Source organism: Oncorhynchus clarkii, chromosome 3, assembly GCF_045791955.1.
Source record: "Oncorhynchus clarkii lewisi isolate Uvic-CL-2024 chromosome 3, UVic_Ocla_1.0, whole genome shotgun sequence".
NCBI classification, from domain to species: domain Eukaryota; kingdom Metazoa; phylum Chordata; class Actinopteri; order Salmoniformes; family Salmonidae; genus Oncorhynchus; species Oncorhynchus clarkii.
This window is the reverse complement of record NC_092149.1, coordinates 37,181,067-37,197,684: the sequence shown is the minus strand read 5'-3', so window position 1 is coordinate 37,197,684 and position 16,618 is coordinate 37,181,067. Positions and strand designations below refer to the sequence as shown.

The 16,618-nt window shown below is 46.3% G+C and overlaps 1 protein-coding gene across 1 annotated transcript in view; it reads left to right on the top strand.

Moving 5' to 3' along the window:
* The window catches only part of LOC139405953 (R-spondin-2-like), a 78,415-nt gene extending 63,954 nt beyond the window's left edge, over positions 1–14,461 (top strand). Inside the window, exon 6 of the mRNA XM_071148408.1 lies at positions 14,330–14,461. Coding sequence (XP_071004509.1) covers positions 14,330–14,448 — 119 coding nt within the window. The 3' untranslated portion in view covers positions 14,449–14,461. The remainder of the gene's footprint in view (positions 1–14,329) is intronic.
* Positions 14,462–16,618: the final 2,157 nt, after the last annotated feature.

Genomic DNA, 16,618 nt, shown 5'->3' with positions numbered 1-16,618 from the left:
ACTTACACACACACACACACACACACACACACACACACTAGAGCTTGTATGCGTACTGTGTCAGACATAATTTGCCTGTTTACGGTCAGAAAGCCAAGAGATTTAGGTGCTGGCAAAGGCTATCCGCTGATCACATCTGACTCTGGCCCATGTTTGTTGGTTTGGAAAACCAATATCCCCCAACAAATTTCTGGATGTTTGTGTGCCTGTCAGACATACCCCGCTCCCTCTCCTGCTGCCATCATCACGGCAGTTTGCGGAACACAGGCTGACAGACTTTTACAGAAGAGCTAACTCCTCTCTTATGGAGCGCGGCTCCTTCTCCTCCCCAGAGAAGTTCACGGGACAGGCCTCGTCCAAACCGAACAGCAAGTGATTTGCCTCTGCCACCACACTCGACCAAACCTCTTGAATGCTCTCGCAAAACAAAAAGGAGATGATTTGTAGATGATGATTCCTGAGTCCTGATGATTCCGTGGCAAATCCGGAATGGGGCCGATGATTAACAGGCAAACTCCGGCCCGGGCAATATCACGGAAAAGCCAGATAAATGTGAGCCGCCAAGTGCTTTCCCAGGGCAGATGGAGAGCACTAATTGGCTGCTGGCCTGTCAGAGTGATTATGCGCGCCCCACGCGGCAGCCTGTTGCGACTGCGAGAGCCGTGGCCTAATCTTCATTTAATTAGCCCGCACGGCACGGCCGACACGGTAGCCACTAAGTGGGGCCTTCAGAAGTGCCGCGCCCTGACGCTTCCCGCCTCGCCCTCTCCTCGCGGCCACAGGGGCAGCTCTGTCCCCCTCTGACATCTACCATTCGCCGTTGTTCTCCAGAGCAGGTGACACGGTGACATGCATTAACTATGTAATGTATCTGAAATGATTCATTAAGGTTATTCATTAAGATGTGACGAGTCAGGATATTCAGGGAACCGGTAGCTCTCGGTGATAATGAGGCCGTCGTTGAGCGCTGTGTGATATTCATTTCACCTCTGAGCTTGAGATTTGAGATATATTGGAATGGTGAGGTAGAGAGGTTAGAGAGTGTTTACTGCCGTGTTTCTGAGACTCAGATAGAGGATCACAGGTCAGAAGGAAAGACATCAACCTGCCATTGGATTGGCCTGCAGCCCTGGGCCAATGGCAGTTATAGCCAAACGCTGAGGTCGCACTCACAAATTAACACACAAGTTCTGCTTTCAGTCATCCTCAGTCCCCAACAGTCGCTTCCTTTTCCTATAAGCACTTATTATATTATTTTTTGCGTCTCCTAACCGGATGGGAATTGATTATCCAAGCGCACAGCCAATCAACACTTGATTTATACTGACGGTTCCCTGACCAAACTTTGGGTTTATTTTTCTGCCTCTCGAGCGTTTTTCGCGGTGTTAAATCTTCCACAGGAGGAGAAAGTCATTACCAGTAGTCTCCGGTCCTTCTCTGCCGTGGTTGCATTCCTCAAAGGAGGCTTCGGAGGAGGGAGTCTCTGATTAACTCCCCACAAAGTGCCCTGCTCCCTGACCAAAATAAATATGGCCGCTGTCATTTTGTCAGCAACTGTCTTCGGAGAGCAATATTTGAAACACCCCATGATCCTTGCTGGCTTTTATATGGAGAATCCATCGTCATACCACAGGCATGAGCCATAAACATGTGGAGGCCTTTCAAAGACCAGGGGGGTGGAGGAGGAGGGGGTGCATTAGTGCTCACTGGGGCTCCATACTCCACGTTATTGTCATCTGGTCGGTTCCAAGCAGGAAGAACGAGGGGGGGGGGGGGGGGGGGGGGGCTTTTTTTCTCCCACTCATTGGCCCGACAACTAGTCGTTTTACCGAACGGACTCGCTAGGCGCATGTAGTCACATTACAGCATGGAAATCCCAGGCATTTCTCTCGTTCATTTTAACGGCGATGACCATATGAATTATTGCTTAGGTTTTCTGACGTGAGGCGAGGACGTTTAGGGGGCGCGTTACGACGAAATCTGACACGTTGAATGATGAAACATCCACGGAACAACGCACTATGAATGGGTTTAAGCCAGATGATTTGTGTGTCACGGAGTAGCCCGTCCAGGTGCCTGACTGCTTGTCTGTTTTGGACCGTGTGTATGTAAGCGAGTATGCGTGTCTGTCCATGGCAGTGTGCGTAGAGCGAAATAGCACGGATCAGGAAAGCCTCCCTGTCTGAGGTTCTGGCTGGGAGGAAATGAGGAGGTACATGCCTAAACAGCGACAGCCCCATCAAAAACAGAACGTACACAAACAAACAAAGTGGCAGCACACTGGAGGGGGAGCAGAGCAGAAGGAAAACGTTTCAAGTCCCCATCAACATGTTTCACAAGTGGGAGACACGTACTGTCACAGTGTGATGTTGTCCATGACATCGTTAGGGCTGTAAAAGCCAGGTTCTCTGCTGAGGGTTCATTGGAGGTTTTAGGGCGTTGATGTTTTGTCAGTGGTTTCTGCATCTAGAGATGAGGTCGGAGGCAGTCTTCGGTGCTTCAACAGACTCGCATTGAGGGGATGTGTTCAAATGTAAGTAACCTTCTCCATGGCCCCTGTGAGGGCCCTAAAGCCCCCAGTGTGGCCCCTGCCCGTCGATGCATCTCTGTCTGCCAGACCTCCAGCTCTCTGACTGTGGCCCGCACACGCTTCCATCACCACATACAGACCACACATAGCATACCAACACACACACACGTATTAGCACACACACGTACACACACACGTGCAAACACACACACACAAACACACACACTTGCCGACGTACACAGACACAATCAGACAAACAGACCTCAAGCAGAAAAGGACATAGTGTAGCTTATGTTTATCTACTCTACTCTACTCTTGCCTTCTCTTTCTCTCTCTCTTACACTCAAACATACACACATTTCAGACATGCAAGCACTATATGACAAAGACAGTCGGAATGACAGATAATGTACAGTGCACACAACACAGGAGAACATTTTAGTGTGGTGGTAGTTGTGCACATTTTCTAGGGGAACATTGGCATGCCCGCGTCCGCCCCCTTGAGTGTGCTGGCTGTAAGGAGAAGGGAAGGGGGCCGGCTGGGAACATCTGGTGCACAGTTGCACCGGCTCAGCCACCAGAAGCCCCTCTACCTCCCCCTCCCACTCTCTCCCCTCTTTCTCTCTCTCTCTCTTACTCCCCCCTCTAGCTCTCTCTCCCCCCTCCCACTCTCTCTCCCCTCTCTCTCTCTCTCTCTCTCTCTCTCTCTCTCTCACTCCCCCCTCTATCTCTCTCTTCCCCCCTCTCCCCTCTTTCTCTCTCTCTCACTCTCTCACTCCCCCTCTATCTCTCTCTTCCCCCCTCTCCCTCTCCATCCACCTCTGGCGGGCCTGGTCTTCATAGAGACATCACAGCTTTTAATTAGAGCCTGATGATTCACAGAGAGAGGCTGCGGCTTTTGACCCACTCATGTCCAGGAGCTTGGACCCAGGGAACAGACACACAGACACAACAAAGCAACAAGTACAGGCCTACCAGCTGCTGCTGTGTGTGTGTGTGTGTGTGTGTGTGTGTGTGTGTGTGTGTGTGTGTGTGTGTGTGTGTGTGTGTGTGTGTGTGTGTTTTTGTGCGCGCGCGTGCGAGCGAGCATACGTGCGGGTGCGTCGGTGTTTGTGAACACAGACAAATACAGGGAAGGAGAAGCAGAGCACTTAAGTTGAGGCCCGCTCATAAATGTTGTACTCAGCTCAGCACACGAAGGCAATACGCCATGGGCTCTGAGGAGACGGCAACCATTTGGGCTGTCTGTAACTGTACTACGTGTTTTATTACACGGCTGAGGTGAGGGGATGGCTGTCGTTTACAGGCTCCTAACCAATTGTGCTAGTTTGTGTGTCATTTTGTACATAATGTTTCAGCCTCGTTATTGTTATGTCATTGAGTTACTTTTTTCAACTTTAGTTTATTTAGTAAATATTTTCTTAACTCTTGTTTTCTTAAAACTGGATCGCTGGTTAAGGGCTTGTAAGTAAGCATTTCACCGTAGTACCTGTTGTATTCGGCGCATGTGACAAATAACATTTGATTTGATTTGAAATGTCATTGTGTATACAAGGGAAAACCTGAGAAACCATAGATCCTCCCATGGCTCATCCGACCTCTCAGACCTCTATGTGAATTACTCAAAAGGGAGTTTGACCAATCCCAGGTGCCCTATCGTTGATGTTTTAAATCCCCTGTAAAGTGCACCTAGTTTGCTTCGTTGGTGGCAGGCTTTGGGATCATAACCCCACACCAATAGGCCTCAAGGCTGGGTATTGCCGTTGAATGGAATCACTCGATGAGCATCATACCGTCATACCTCTCTGGGAGGATGTTGTTGCCTGAAATACACAACCCTCTCTCTCATTCTCGGTGAGACCCTGAAACGGACGTCGAAATGGACATGGCACTGTAATCAAAGGAGGCTAAAGAACAAACCCATCAAATGTTTTCCACATGTCAAGATGTCAGGATAGCCCCTGTTTGTGTTTGACCGAGTGGAGGGGTAATTGGGAGTATTATTGACAGACAGGGAGACGGCTGGTGCCTGGGTAGGAGAGGAGACTACACCAGCGGCCTATAGCTGGACCATACGGGATCTGTGAGATCTGTCAGCTTCACTCAGCTGTCTGCTCGACTGGCGCGTGACAGGCTTCTGATAGAGCTCAGGCCTTAGTGATAATCAGGGACTACTGAGAGCAGACTGCTCTGGGTCTCTAACGAAAACACACACACACACACAACAGGAGCTCTGCTATGACATCAAACAGACTGAGACTTCAAGGCTCAAATTAGACTTTGTCTAGTCGAAAGTAACTCTTTTTACAAAATGGTTTGTAGTGTTTTCACTCACTTTGTGAGTGCAAGGAGATGGGGTGAAAAGCGTCCAGAGTTACCCAAACAATCCAAGAAGATAAAAACACAAAAACAAGGTTATATCCTTGAGTCCTTTGTCATCCGCTAGAGCACGGGGATTGTGCCATGATTTCCACAGGTTTAGCGTCTAAGCCCGTCTGATTTAGCATGGCTCCCTCTTCATTAGGGCCTAGTTCCTCTTCACGGGACAGTTGTGCTCCGTGTCCAGACATGGGGGGGACTCCCATTCATTTTCCCAGAGGAGAAGGGGATGAAGTGACATGGTGGAGAAATTAGGTATAAAGCAGTGAATCATGCTGGACAATTTCCTCCTAGATCCCCCCCAAGCCCCCCAGGCCAAGGGGGGATGTTGTGATGTGTGTGTGTGTGTGTGTGTATGGTAGGTGGGGGGAGTAGACAAGAGGGGCTGTTGCAGGCCAGGGAGAGGAGAGCACACACACATGCCCCAGACAGCCGACAGCCTGTGTGACAGACTCTGAGTCGCCCCTAATGCCCCCTTGGTGTCCTCACAAGGCAGACACGATGTTCTTTATGGATGTATGATGCACTGTTGACACAGCCTTGATATTTCAGTGAATGTGAGCCCCTATGTCTGGAAGAGAACACACTCCATTGTGTGTGGGTGCGTGCGTGCTTGTGTGTGTCGGCACTATAATACATACGTATTCAGCAGGGCTCATGATGGTGTAAGTACAGTATATCTGACACCATTTATTTGCGTGTGCGTGTAAGGAAGGGTCTTCCAGATGGCACCGTGAGCGTTAGCAGAAGAACCCTTCGCCTTGTGGCCCCACAAAAAGACATCCCACCACCCAGACCACGTATTGCCTGCCCCCTCTCCCTGTTCTGCTGCCCACTTTGGGCCCCTGACCCAGGCCCACTCAACACCCCCGACCCAGGCCCACTCAACACCCCCAGCAGGCAACAGGAAATGCATCTTCACCACCTTGAAATGAAAAACAAATGTTCCATCCAATGTTTAACCCTTGGTGTGAGGAGGTCACCTCCTTGGCAGGACTACGCACGTTTTGCCATCTCGGTACTAGCGAGCATGCTTTTCAAAGTATACAGTTAAGACTGGGTAGGTCAGTGTGCTCTGGAGTGTGAGTTCCTCATTCTCTTTAGTTGGTTTTAAAAGGCAACAGCAGAGTGTGTAAAAGTGCACTGCCAAGTCCTGTTTTTATGAGCTTTTACTGTTTAATGGCATGGCGTAAGATAATGAATCGCAGAGGCAATCATTGTACTTCTAAACAAAGGGAGAGTCAAGAATGCGACCAAGTCAGCGCCATGTTTCCCTGTTTTAAAATGGTTCGTTTCGTTAGGGAATTACCCTGCGTCTATCAATTGCCATGTAACGGTGCGATGGAACGAAGATCAATGATTCTGTTTCTAAGGCATGCGGGAAATATTTACATAAAATAGATTCAATTAAATGAATGAGTGAGATCAAATCATTTATTGTGACCTGGAAATGGAAGACGCCCCACAATGACAGCATGAGAATGAGAGCCCCACCCTCTCCTCTGCTATGTGACTGAAGTGGAACGTAATTGACATCTCCCCTATTATTCCAGCCACGATGATAAATGTGTAATATTCTACCCATAGTCCCCTTGATCTTTTAATTGGACCCCTGGCCCACTTTTACACCACCCCCTGGTTTGCTACAGCTATCCACAGCTCGCTGACACTCACACACACACACACACCTACACACACCCGCTCGCAACCAGCACACACACTAGCTGAGCCACACACACACTGAAGCACGCGAACACATACGCACGCGTGCATGCAAGCAAGCATGCAAGCAAGCATGTCCACAGACACACACACACATAACGACAGAGCTATTTTGCCCGTCAGAAATGAAACGCAATATTTAGCCATTCATTATAGTTAACTAAAGCTAATTATTCCTCCTTGTCAGCAGCTCCGTGTATTTAGGCCCAGATGTGTGTGTGTGAGTCAGTCGGGGGGAGCGATAGCAGACTGCAGATTAATTTGAGTTTCAGGCGTATCAGACACGGTGGCCTAGTCATCACGCCTGCACTCTGCGTGGCCCTCTGCCGTTGCCGTGGTGACACCATCCGTAAAGTAGAGCCAGAGGCGGTGAGCAAGCACCGATTTTAACCCGGAGAGGGGTACCGTTCAGGGGAGCAGAGTTGTGAGTGACTCTGCAGAGGTTTCAGTTTTGATTTCCACAATTGGGGCCTGGTCTGCTGGCTTGCCTATGTTAAGGTTGTTAGCGGTGTGGTGGTAGCGGTTAGCCAAATATTGACCAAATATTTACAGGTAGCTCTCTCATTAGCAAAGTCTAAGCATACAGACTCAGTGTTGACAGATCAGAAACGGACCGAGCGTCGACTGAAAGTTGAATGTGGTTTCATCGTCAGACAGTGTCCTTCCCTCAACGCTGGACCATTCCTCGATACCGGACCAGTCCTCGATACCGGACCAGTCCTCGATAACGGACCATTCCTCGATACCGGACCAGTCCTCGATAACGGACCAGTCCTCGATACCGGACCAGTCCTCGATAACGGACCAGTCCTCGATACCGGACCAGTCCTCGATAACGGACCAGGCCTCGATACCGGACCATTCCTCGATAACCGACCAGTCCTCGATACCGGACCAGTCCTCGATAACGGACCAGTCCTCGATAACGGACCATTCCTCGATACCGGACCAGTCCTCGATAACGGACCAGTCCTCGATACCGGACCAGTCCTCGATAACGGACCAGTCCTCGATACCGGACCAGTCCTCGATACCGGACCAGTACTCGATAACGGACCAGTCCTCGATACCGGACCAGTCCTCGATAACGGACCATTCCTCGATACCGGACCAGTCCTCGATACCGGACCAGTCCTCGAAACCGGACCAGTCCTCGATACCGGACCAGTCCTCGATAACGGACCAGTCCTCGATACCGGACCAGTCCTGGATACCGGACCAGTCCTGGATACTGGACCAGTCCTGGATACCGTTCCAGGGGAACGTTCCATTGTCTTTGTCACAGTCACTCAGCAGCTCCAAGGAGAAGAACCCCAACTCCATATTACCCACCGGGCAGATTAATCACGTTGTCAGTCATGCATTATTTGCCGGGGCTTCTCCCTGCTAAAGACGTTAATCTCCGAGTTGGGTTTTCAATTTGACTTATTGTCAGCAAAAAAAGAGCTTCAAAGGCGGGACCGGTGGACTAACCTGCTGCTTAATCTCCCGACAGAGCCTCCGTCGCATAGATGAGAAAATAATGACCCACCTAATCCCAACATTAGCTTTTTAAATCGGAATGCGTATGTTTTAAATCATTCCTGCTAAGCAGGATGGGTGATTGTAAGCAGAGCACTGGGGGAAAGAGAATGAGAAAAGAGAAGAGTGAGAGAGAGAGAGAGAAGAGAAAGTACGATTCAGAGTAATCTTGTTAGGCTAAATGATGCTGTGCAGAGAGGCTCTTGTCATCCTGTTGGCAAGACGGACTTGTTCTCATAAAATATTGTCCTCTCTGGACAAAGAGGGTGTGTTTTTTTTTGCCGGCACATCTCTGTGTATCTTTCCCTGTTCTCAACTATTTCCCCTTTTTTCCCCTTCCAATTTCCCTCCATCTCTGTCTCTCTCTCCCCTCTCTCGCCCTCTTTCCTACCTTTCTCTCTCTCATACACTGTCACTCAAAAGCCCCCCCCCTACATTTCTTCCTTTTCTTCATCCTCATCCCCCCCCCCCTTCCCTAGTACTCACTCTCTAAACTCTCTGTCACTTTTAGATCATATCTTTTCATGTGAACATCTGTAGACCTTGGCTCACCATATGTCCTTACCATTTTACACACACACACACACACACACACACACACACACACACACACACACACACACACACACACACACACTGTCCATGCAGTGTATCTTATTCCAGACAGTAGAGCTCATCGGTGTGAGTGAGAGGAGCTGGCTACCGATACGTTCCCCTTCACGGCATTATAAATGTATGTGTGAGGAGGCCTTTAATGGCTGCTAATCCAATTTCTGCCACTGAAATCAAATCTCGCTGGCGCCAGTAGTCCCCTCCTTCCCTCACAAATAATGGCTTTCGCTTTGGCATGTTTATGAAGAAGATGAGCCGCCCCAAAAATTCCAGCTTTCACCGTACTAAATCCACCAGAATCTCCTTCGGAATTGTTTTGACACTCAACCCCCCTTCTCTTAAGATACATATTAATTGATGGTCTCAGGATGATTGCGGCGTTTACTGGCGGGATGAGGTAACAAACAGGAGAGGAGAGGGTTTACTTCAGAGGAGGAACCCATTTACCGTTTGTCTTAATGCCTTCTCAAGGTTGGTCCCATCGATTTCCTCCAACCGCAAGCGGAGCAGATAAGGTTAGGCCTTTGATTGGTGCATTGCCTGCTGGAACCCGAGCACTGGGTGGATGAAGTCACTTGGCCGTGCCGTCAGTCAGTACACACACACACACACACACACACACACACACGGTGGTCATGGCCTCAGTGATTATAGATTTGCATGCAGGTACACACTCCCACAGTGGCAGCCACCAGGTCCGTATCAAAGTAATCATCCCTTTCCTTTTCTGTCTCTATCGAGGTCTGTTTTTGTCAATGTCCTCATTGAACTGAGCCCATTCTTTGGCAGCGTGAAGAACACAACATTGACCTAATGATGCAACAAAAAAAATACGTAATTTTTTTACATAATTCAAAATACATAATTGGTTCTCCAAAACAAAGTTATTGGATTTGGAGATAGGTGAAGGGAGTTTTGGCTCCGTCTTTCTCCCCTGTATAAAATGTTATTGTGATTAAATTAGATAAGTTGAATGGACCGCAACTCAGAGTGCCATATCTCCTGAGAGGTAGAATAGTGTTATTACTATACAGCAAGCCTACAGAACAGCATTCCTGCTGTTCCATTCCTGAGAGAGAGAGAGAGAGAGAGAGAGAGAGAGAGAGAGAGAGAGAGAGAGAGAGAGAGAGAGAGAGAGAGAGAGAGAGAGAGAGAGAGAGAGAGAGAGAGAGAGAGAGAGAGAGAGAGAGAGAGAGAGAGAGAGAGAGAGAGAGAGAGAGAGAGAGAGAGAGAGAGAGAGAGAGATAGATCTTGAGCTGATATGGAAGAGCGTACATATCCTCGTCTTAGACAAACACACAGATACAAAGCAGGCTTGGAGCGCATTCCAGGGCTTTCTTCAGGTAGCAAGAACTTTACCAGAACCAGACCTGGCTCATGCAGTGAGACCAAGATTGAGCTTACTCACACACAGGTACAAATACTAATGTACACACCACGTCTATAATACACACACACAGTGATAATGCTGGGGTCATCCTCTGCTACCACAACAGCTTCTGCTTTTCATTCAAAACTACAAAACATTTAGATTAGCTTATAAATGTTTTGTTTGTTTGTTCAATTTACTCTGACTACGAACCTGTCCACATGCAAAGCTTTAGTTGGCAGATTGTATCTACAAAAAACAAACAAACATTATGCAATTAACGATTGTGGCCAAAACTGGAAAGAAAATGGGGGAAAAAAATTGTACAAGTATTTAATGAATCGAAAGCCATTCTTCAATTTTGGCAGCAAGTTTCAATTCTGGGTCAGTGTGGGGTAAAACAAAAATAGCAAAAATGATTTGAAGATTTATTTTCCTTCCAAGGCAAATTATCTGTACTCGCTCTAAGATTTATGAATTTGTTCCTTGTTTGGAAAGTAATCGAGTTGACTTCTTAATCATTTATTTCCTGGTAAATTAAACTTCTTTTTTTTTCCTGATGGAAACTCTAGCTTGCATAATCATCTTAAGTGATTACATTGGTTGTAAATATGACATCATAAAAGCGTTGTGTATTCACTCTGTGATACGCCCTGGTAAATGCTAAAAGTGAAAGAGACAGACCCTGAAATGATGTGCCATCTCACGAGCCTTATATCAGATGCACAGGAGGGCGGAAGATCTAAGTTCTCTTGGTATTGGTTGCCCTCTAGCTGTCAGCCTAGAGAACTCTTGTCTGGTTATGAAATATAACCCAGCGTGGTCCATGCTTTCATGGACACGGTGGTCAAACAGACACAGAAGAGTTCATCAGCTCACTTGGACAGCTCTGATGACATTCCCGGACGTTTGGTTTTTACACTTCACATTGTCCTGGAATAAACAAGATATTTTGAGATATGAGAAACGTAATAATTACGCGAGGCAAACAGACCTCGGACCTGGGACAAATACATAACTTTTTTTTTTTTTATCCATTGGTTACGTTGGACTGGGGGGAAAACCAAATGAAGCACGGCTCAAGCTTTTGAAAGGGTTTGACAAAGTGTGTATATTTTGACCCAGGTCTGGAGGCAGCGTTGACTTACTTACATATTATGAGATGAGCAGTACTGTGACATGGGATCACGATCTATGTAATGCCATGGAGATGTGTAAAATGCCTTGTTTTTCCATGAACATGCTGTAGTCCTGTTTGTGTGTGGTGTAAGACACGTGTTATGCAGTTCACAAACATCTTAAAGCCGTGTGGATTATATCCTTTCTGTGTTCCCGACTATCCAGGAAATCTATACTGTTAAGCGTGAGCTCTCACGCATTTATTTGCGCTACACACAAACAGCCTAATGGCTCCAAGGAATGGCCCACGTGGGCCTAACCCAGCTACAGAGGTATTTTTAATAGCCACCAAAATGTAATTCGTCTTGAGTTGATCGTAATTGAATCGTAATTGGCTGTGGTCCGGAATTGACTTGAGCGTTATGCCTGCACTAGCAGTCATAACCATACAGTAGCTTACCCAAAGAATCAAAAGCGACATTTACTAAACGAGCATAGCAACTTTGCTGTTAATGTTTTTCAGTTGGAGGTCACGGAAAGTTCAGAGCAAGATGTTTGTTTTCCTCACGAGATGTTATTTTAAAGCCTTTATGCTCTGAAGAGGGGATTTTTTTTTAATAAGATATTGCGTACAGGCAACATTATTGTTCGCCCTCGGAATGGCCGATGTGACCAACAATAGCTAGCTAGATTTAATTAATTGCAGGAAATGGCTGTGAAATGTGGACGTGACATTGTTTGACATTTGTGCAACTGTAAAATGACTCTCGTTAACAGAGCGAAAACAGATATTTTTTTCTAATTTTATACGTCCCCATTTCTTGGAAATAATATTTTCAAATATATTTTACAGTGTAAATTGAGATGTTCAATTGAACCAGACTTTTTTGGGGCGGCTTGAAATGGCCGGCGTTTGGCCAGGCCATATGAGAAGGTAATTAGAGGTAATTCTGCCACATATGACACACTTTAGCCTTATTTTCCTGAGTGAAATGGCATGAGCAAGTGCAATAATAGGACACGGAGCCAAGTTTTGCAAATCTACCATTGAGACATCCATTTATGTAGCATTTTTCAGTATTTTCCCCCCTCGGCGAACCATAGCATGCCTTGTTTCGTGCTGTGCCAAATCAGGATCCAGATAGCATCTCATCATCCAAGCCTGACTCTAGTTCACCCCCCCCCCCCCTCCCCTATCAGATTGTATTTTTCCTTAGATCACTTACCCACTCAAAACCAGCAGAGCTATGCCACTGGGCAGAGGGGTTGGCAGGAGGATTGTGCCCCCCCCGCCACCACCCAAAGCCAACCTTTATCCAGCCCCATCACTTCTCCCCCTCTTTACTTCTCTCTCTCCGTCTTTCTCACACACTTACACTCACTCACACACACACACACCTCGTTATATAATTTGTGTCCTTTGGCAGACAAACTGTTGCCTTTTGGTGCAGTCGCCTCTGTCATAGCAAACCATGGGTACCGAGGTATCACCGCACACGGTTCCAATAGCACAGATTGCCAACATGCTTTGCCCCACACCAATGACACCTGGGATACATTAAGTTACATTAACCCGGGGCTTGCGAACAAGGACCTTTCCAGTTCGGAAAGAGTGTTATACAATTTCCCCAGTTTCTCTCCCCCCTGTGTACCCTAGCAGAGTGAGTGGAAGTGATGGGGGGAGAGAGAGAGAGAGCAATGGGGCTGAAAAAAGGCAGAATCCTCCTGCCAGTCCCTCTGCCCAGTGGCATAGCTCTGCTGGTTGTGAGTGGGTAAGGAGGGAACCAAGATATATGGTATATACACTACCATTCAAAAGTTTGGGGTCACTTAGAAATGTCCTTGTTTTTGAAAGAAAAGCGACTTTTTTTTTGTCCATTTAAAATAACATCAAATTGATTAGAAATACAGTGTAGACATTGTTAATGTTGTAAATGACTATTGTAGCTGGAAACGGCAGATTTTTATTGGAATATCTACATAGGCGTACAGAGGCCGATTATCAGCTGAAAACTGTTGTCTGATTAGAGAAGCAATAAAACTGGCCTGATTTAGACTAGTTGAGTATCTGTGCATTTGTGTGTTCGATTACAGGCTCAAAATGGCCAGAAACAAAGTACTTTCTTCTGAAACTCGTCAGTCTATTCTTGTTCTGAGAAATGAACAGAGTTCCTCTGTCCAGTGTCTGTGTTCTTTTCCCCATCTCAATATTTTCTATTGGCCAGTTTGAGAAATGGCTTTTTCTTTGCACCTCTGCCTCGGAGGCCAGCATCCCGAAGTCGCCTCTTCACTGTTGACATTGAGACTGGTGTTTTACAGGTACTATTTAATGAAGCTGCCAGTTGAGGACTTGTGAGGCGTCTGTTTCTCAAACTAGACACTCTAATGAACTTGTCCTCTTGCTCAGTTGTGCACCGGGGCCTCCCACTCCTCTTTCTATTCTGGTTAGAGCCAGTTTGCGTTGTACGAGATTTTCAGTTTCTTGGCAATTTCTCGCATGGAATAGTCTTCATTTCTCAGAACAAGAATAGACTGACGAGTTTCAGAAGAAAGGGCTTTGTTTCTGGCCATTTTGAGCCTGTAATCAAACCCACAAATGCTGATGTTACAGACACTCAACTAGTCTAAAGCAGGCCAGTTTTATTGCTTCTTTAATCAGACAACAGTTTTCAGCTGTGCTAATATAATTGCAAAAGGGTTTTGTAATGATCAATTAGCCTTTTAAAATTATCAACTGGATTAGCTAACACAACGTGCCATTGGAACACAGGAGTGATGGTTGCTGATAATGGGACTCTGTACGCCTATGTAGATATTCCATAAAATTCTGCCGTTTCCAGCTACAATAGTAATTTACAACATTAACAATGTCTACACTGTATTTCTGATCAATTTGATGTTATTTTAACGGACATAAAAAAAATGCTTTTCTTTCAAAAACAAGGACCCCTAACTTTTGAACGGTAGTGTAAATACATCAGCAGGTTTTAGAGACACCAAAGGGACGTGTTCCCTTTTTACATGGATGCAATGCTTTTCTAATAGGCTCTCTTTTCCTTCTTGTCTTTCTGTTTCAGGAGAATCAGGGAAGCACCGACCCAAAGAACCAAAGAAGAAGTCCAACAAGCAGAGGCTCCGGTTCCAGGCCCAGAACCAGCACAGTGACCACCTGGCCTCCATGAGCTCCAGCCAGTAGAGGACTGGAACCCCCCCCCCCCCCCCCCCCCCCCCCCCTCCCCTTGGAACCTAAACAACACAAAGCTGCTAGCTGCTGCTCCCCCCCCCCCGTCAACCCACCCCCCTACCCCAGCACACAGTCACACTACACCCTATTAATGACCCTACACATGTCTATGGTTGTAGTAAAGTACACATATGCCCTCTGTCCCTGTCTCTCTCTGCCTTCTGCTGCTTCCCTCGTACCGTAGAGTACCGCATCGTAGTGTACAGCTGGCAGATCAGCCAATCAGCTTCCCCCTTTGAGCCCACTGTGACATCATAGAACTCATAGAAACATTTGTTCCCTTTGCCCACCCGTCATGTACGTCTGGTTAGAACAAACCAAACGAGGGGCGACCGACACACACAGACTGACGGACTGAGGACGCGAAGGAGCAGAAGGAGAATGAGGAATGAGATGGATGTTGATAATAGTGATGACGGTCCAGCTAAGGGGGCAATGGAAGACGTCAAGACGACAATTCCGACGGAGAGAGGAAGAGCGTGCAAAGAGATGGAATGAGAGGATGATCGGGAGATTTGGCAGAAGCAACGAGGGTGACGGCTTTAAGTGACATCTTTAAATCATTTAGACTTTTCTGTATTTATTTCAAAGCCAACTCTTATTTTCCCCCCATCGGAGGCGGTGTGTTCCATGTACTGCCTGTTTGTTCACTATGTACATTTTTGAGAGTCATGTTAAGAAATACCATGCATAGTTGCAATGTATTTTATTCTCAGCACAAAATGTTTACGTCCAGAACCGCTTCAACTCTCTAACTGTATGGTGTGGATAAATAAATGTAGTTGTTTGACTTAGCATGGCAAAAAAAAACTCATGTGTACATAGTTGATGAGTTTATCCAATTATAAAACCTATTACTGTGTTTTCGGTATTGACTCTCCTTCAGCGTTCTAAATGTTTTAGTGAAAAGGTTGTAATATCAAGCCACAGTTTCAAAAAGATTTAAAACAAAGTAATAAACATAGCCAACACATAGCTATTACATTTATATGGTATATATTTGATTTATTTATTGATTCTATTTTGTACGTTTGTGTTCGGTGACAATTTTGTCTCATACTGTTACTACTCTGTGCTGAAATATGATTTGAATCCCACAATACAGATATCTTTAAAAGAGCCTCTTGTTTGTGTCTGGTCATGCGAAACAGTTTGAGTGTTGCATTGCGTTCATTTGGTCTCATCTACCGATTTCAATGTTTCAAAAACGGCTAAATAAAATGCGTACTTCGTTTGACATTCTTTTAGGTTTGATATTCAGGATTCAACAAATATATGGTCATAGGACGACGTGTGCATTTGTTTTATTAAAATACATTTCATCTGACTGTCGTTGTAGCTTTTCAGTATTATTGTTCGTGAATAGCTAAGAGCGCTAGCTTTAGCTTGTCCCTCCCGCGTTAGTGTACAATTGTGTCATTTTGTACAACATTTGTGATACCAATCATGCACTGTGCGCTGCAATGACACAAGCTGCCTTCGAGCCAGGGAGATTCGATATGGTCAATTGACCATGACGTCACTGTAAGTCATCTTGACTTGACGTGACCTCACGGATGGTGCAATGCCACACGTCACCACCGTATCATTCATTTCCATCCTCATTATCTTACACTTGATTTGACCATACAAATGCCTACTATGCTTCCTTCACACACACACACACACACACACACACACACACACACACATTCACCCCCTCTTTATTTGTGCACTCATCAGATCTCTTTCATTTTCAGGGGTTTCAAAACATCAGATAAATAAATATATAAATCCAAAACGTGCTGGCTTGCCAAGAAAGGTTTCAACGCCAGTCACGGCTAATTAACCTAGTGATGCATACTGTATAATCATTGCCCCTTAGAAAATGTGAGGCCGTATCTGCCAGACAGCTTATGGACGCACAGTAGCGAATGAATCAACGTTGTGTCCTATATTATCCTGGGAGACACCGACCGCAGGCTTCCTGTTCCTAGTAATCCTCTGAAGTCACACATGATATTTCCAGAGGGAAAGGGGTGACGGTGTTGATGCTCAAATAACCCATAATACCCGGTTTGTCCGTGTAGCCTTCTCTGAAAAGGAGTGAAAGCAACCTCTGACAGTGAAACAGTAGCCTCCG